Source organism: Cucurbita pepo, unplaced genomic scaffold, assembly GCF_002806865.2.
Source record: "Cucurbita pepo subsp. pepo cultivar mu-cu-16 unplaced genomic scaffold, ASM280686v2 Cp4.1_scaffold002676, whole genome shotgun sequence".
NCBI lineage: Eukaryota > Viridiplantae > Streptophyta > Magnoliopsida > Cucurbitales > Cucurbitaceae > Cucurbita > Cucurbita pepo.
The window spans coordinates 1-2091 of NW_019648713.1; the positions used below are offsets into that span (position 1 = coordinate 1).

At 41.6% G+C, this 2091-nt stretch overlaps 1 protein-coding gene across 1 annotated transcript; it reads right to left on the reverse strand.

Moving 5' to 3' along the window:
* Positions 1–5: 5 nt before the first annotated feature.
* On the reverse strand, positions 6–2023 carry LOC111786752 (protein ABCI12, chloroplastic-like; the record flags this gene model as incomplete). Its single annotated transcript, XM_023666981.1, is given in 6 exon segments — positions 6–70; positions 412–487; positions 571–735; positions 864–1100; positions 1227–1343; positions 1494–2023. Coding segments are annotated over 6 exon segments (1014 nt in total), but the record flags the coding sequence as incomplete, so codon positions are not given.
* Positions 2024–2091: the final 68 nt, after the last annotated feature.

The following is a 2091-nucleotide window of genomic DNA, read 5'->3' on the forward strand; positions in this document are numbered from 1 at the left end:
GTTACCTGAGAAATCTGCTCTGCATGGCTAAAAATATTTTTGAAAATGCGACGGAGATAAGTAAAGAAAACTGCACGGACAACCAAAACAAGTAAGCATTTCAATGATACAATGATTTTAAAGCAAAGCACTTTGAATGAAATGTGATATATTGGCATTAAAGTTAACATTGAAGATTATCAGCCTAGTGCTTTATAATTTGAATAATGAAATGCTTCAAATCAAGAAGCATTTGCACAATAAAATTTTGGGGAAAAAATATCGCCCCGAAGTTCCTCGGATAAAGCTGTTCTACATTAATATTTCTACGTCTACAAATCATGACAAGAGCTTCCCCATGCTATACAAGTATTCAACTAAGAAGGTTATGCTTTTGATGTATGCATGTTGCCATTGTTACTCGATGCTTACCGTCAACCGACTCCATTGTGGTCAATAGTTCCCAGTTTATCCTGCGGGATACAACCCCTAACGCAACATTTCGAACCTGGCAGCAACATGGTAAGTTTCGTAAATGGCAAAAACATAACAAATGAGCCAATGAATGCCACTAAACAATCAATCTCTTACCTCATCAAACACCAGACTGACAAATCTCAAAGAAAGTAAAAGTGTAAGGGTGATTTCAGCAACTGGAACGCCGAAATACACCAAAGGAAGCATAAACCATCGAATGGCGAATGCAAGTTGCTCGGGGGCTGTGGTTGTGAGGCAGAGACTTGCACTTTGGAAGACCTTCAAGAACAATCAAACCAAACGAACCGATCCTTTCAGGTAACATAAAGCCGATTAATTCAGTTTAGTTGCACTTTCTTTTACCATAAATGAAGTGTTAAAGCAAAATCTAAGGACATTCAACTTACAACAAAAGTTAAACATGCTGATGTACTTGCTATTGACAAGCCCTTCCTCGTAAAAGTTAAAGGGCCAAGTTTTGCAATTAAATAAGAGTAACCTCCCGGAGATGCAGGAAGATCAGGCAATCCCATCATTCCAGGTGGAGGAGTTCTTGATTGGAGGAGGGATGGCACTCCATCTGCACCCAGCCCCAACATGATGAACAAAATTCCTGAGAGTAGAGAAACTCTTCCCAATTGATCCTAGAAAGTAAGAGAATCCCTCCACTGTTATCACATTGTTCCATCCAATGGAATGAAATGTAGGCCCTGATTTTCACTGACTGAAAGAAATATATGGATCATATAACGCGTTCGATCGAAATGTACCTTCCATAATTCGGTTGGAAGAGTCCATATGGATAGGAAAGCCAAGAAAATCACTAATCCAAAACGGATTGTGATGTTTGATCTCGCTGGTAAGACAACAAGAGCCAAAAGCCATATCTACCAAACAAAACGAGCAATCAACCGAGATTCATAGAACAAACAAAGGTACAGAGGAAGAATAAATTCATTACATATAGCATGATTAGTCAATTCTCAAAGCTTATTATCCAAGATTTTTGCATCGAAAAACTACAAAAATGAAATTACCAATTTGATTCGCGAGTCTACAGAGTGAAGAAACGTGACCGGCGACGAGATGAACTGGCTGATAGGGCTGGCGGTTGCACCGGCAATGCCGCGCAAGACTTTATCGGCGGCTAAAGCTCCCTTCGGCAGCCATTTCAGCCACTTCTCAGTTCCAGCATCATCACTCTTGGAAGCTCTAACAATAAAAAACGTCTTCCTCACTGGCTTAAGGACGATTTTCCAGCATCCAACTTTGCCTGAATTTAGGGCGGCTGAAAGTGAGGTAAATTTCGGGGCCACTAGGGATTTAGGAACATGAATGGGGGACGGAAGAGGATAGGTGACTGTTCGAAAAGAATTGTACGGAACGTTCATGGAGGACGAGTCGATGAAGAAGAAGAAGAAAGTGAGTTCGCTAATCGGGAGCTTGCGAACTATTCGGTGCCGTCGGATTTTTCCCCGGTATGCGGCGGCAATTCGCTCTCCGGCAATTCAGTGGGCTCTCTCGTTCGAACGTAGATAAGACGACAAATCGTCTCACCCAAATTCGTCCACCTGTCGTCTTCCTCTGACGTAAAATTGGACAATCTGATTGAACCGGCCGGTTCGATTTCAATTT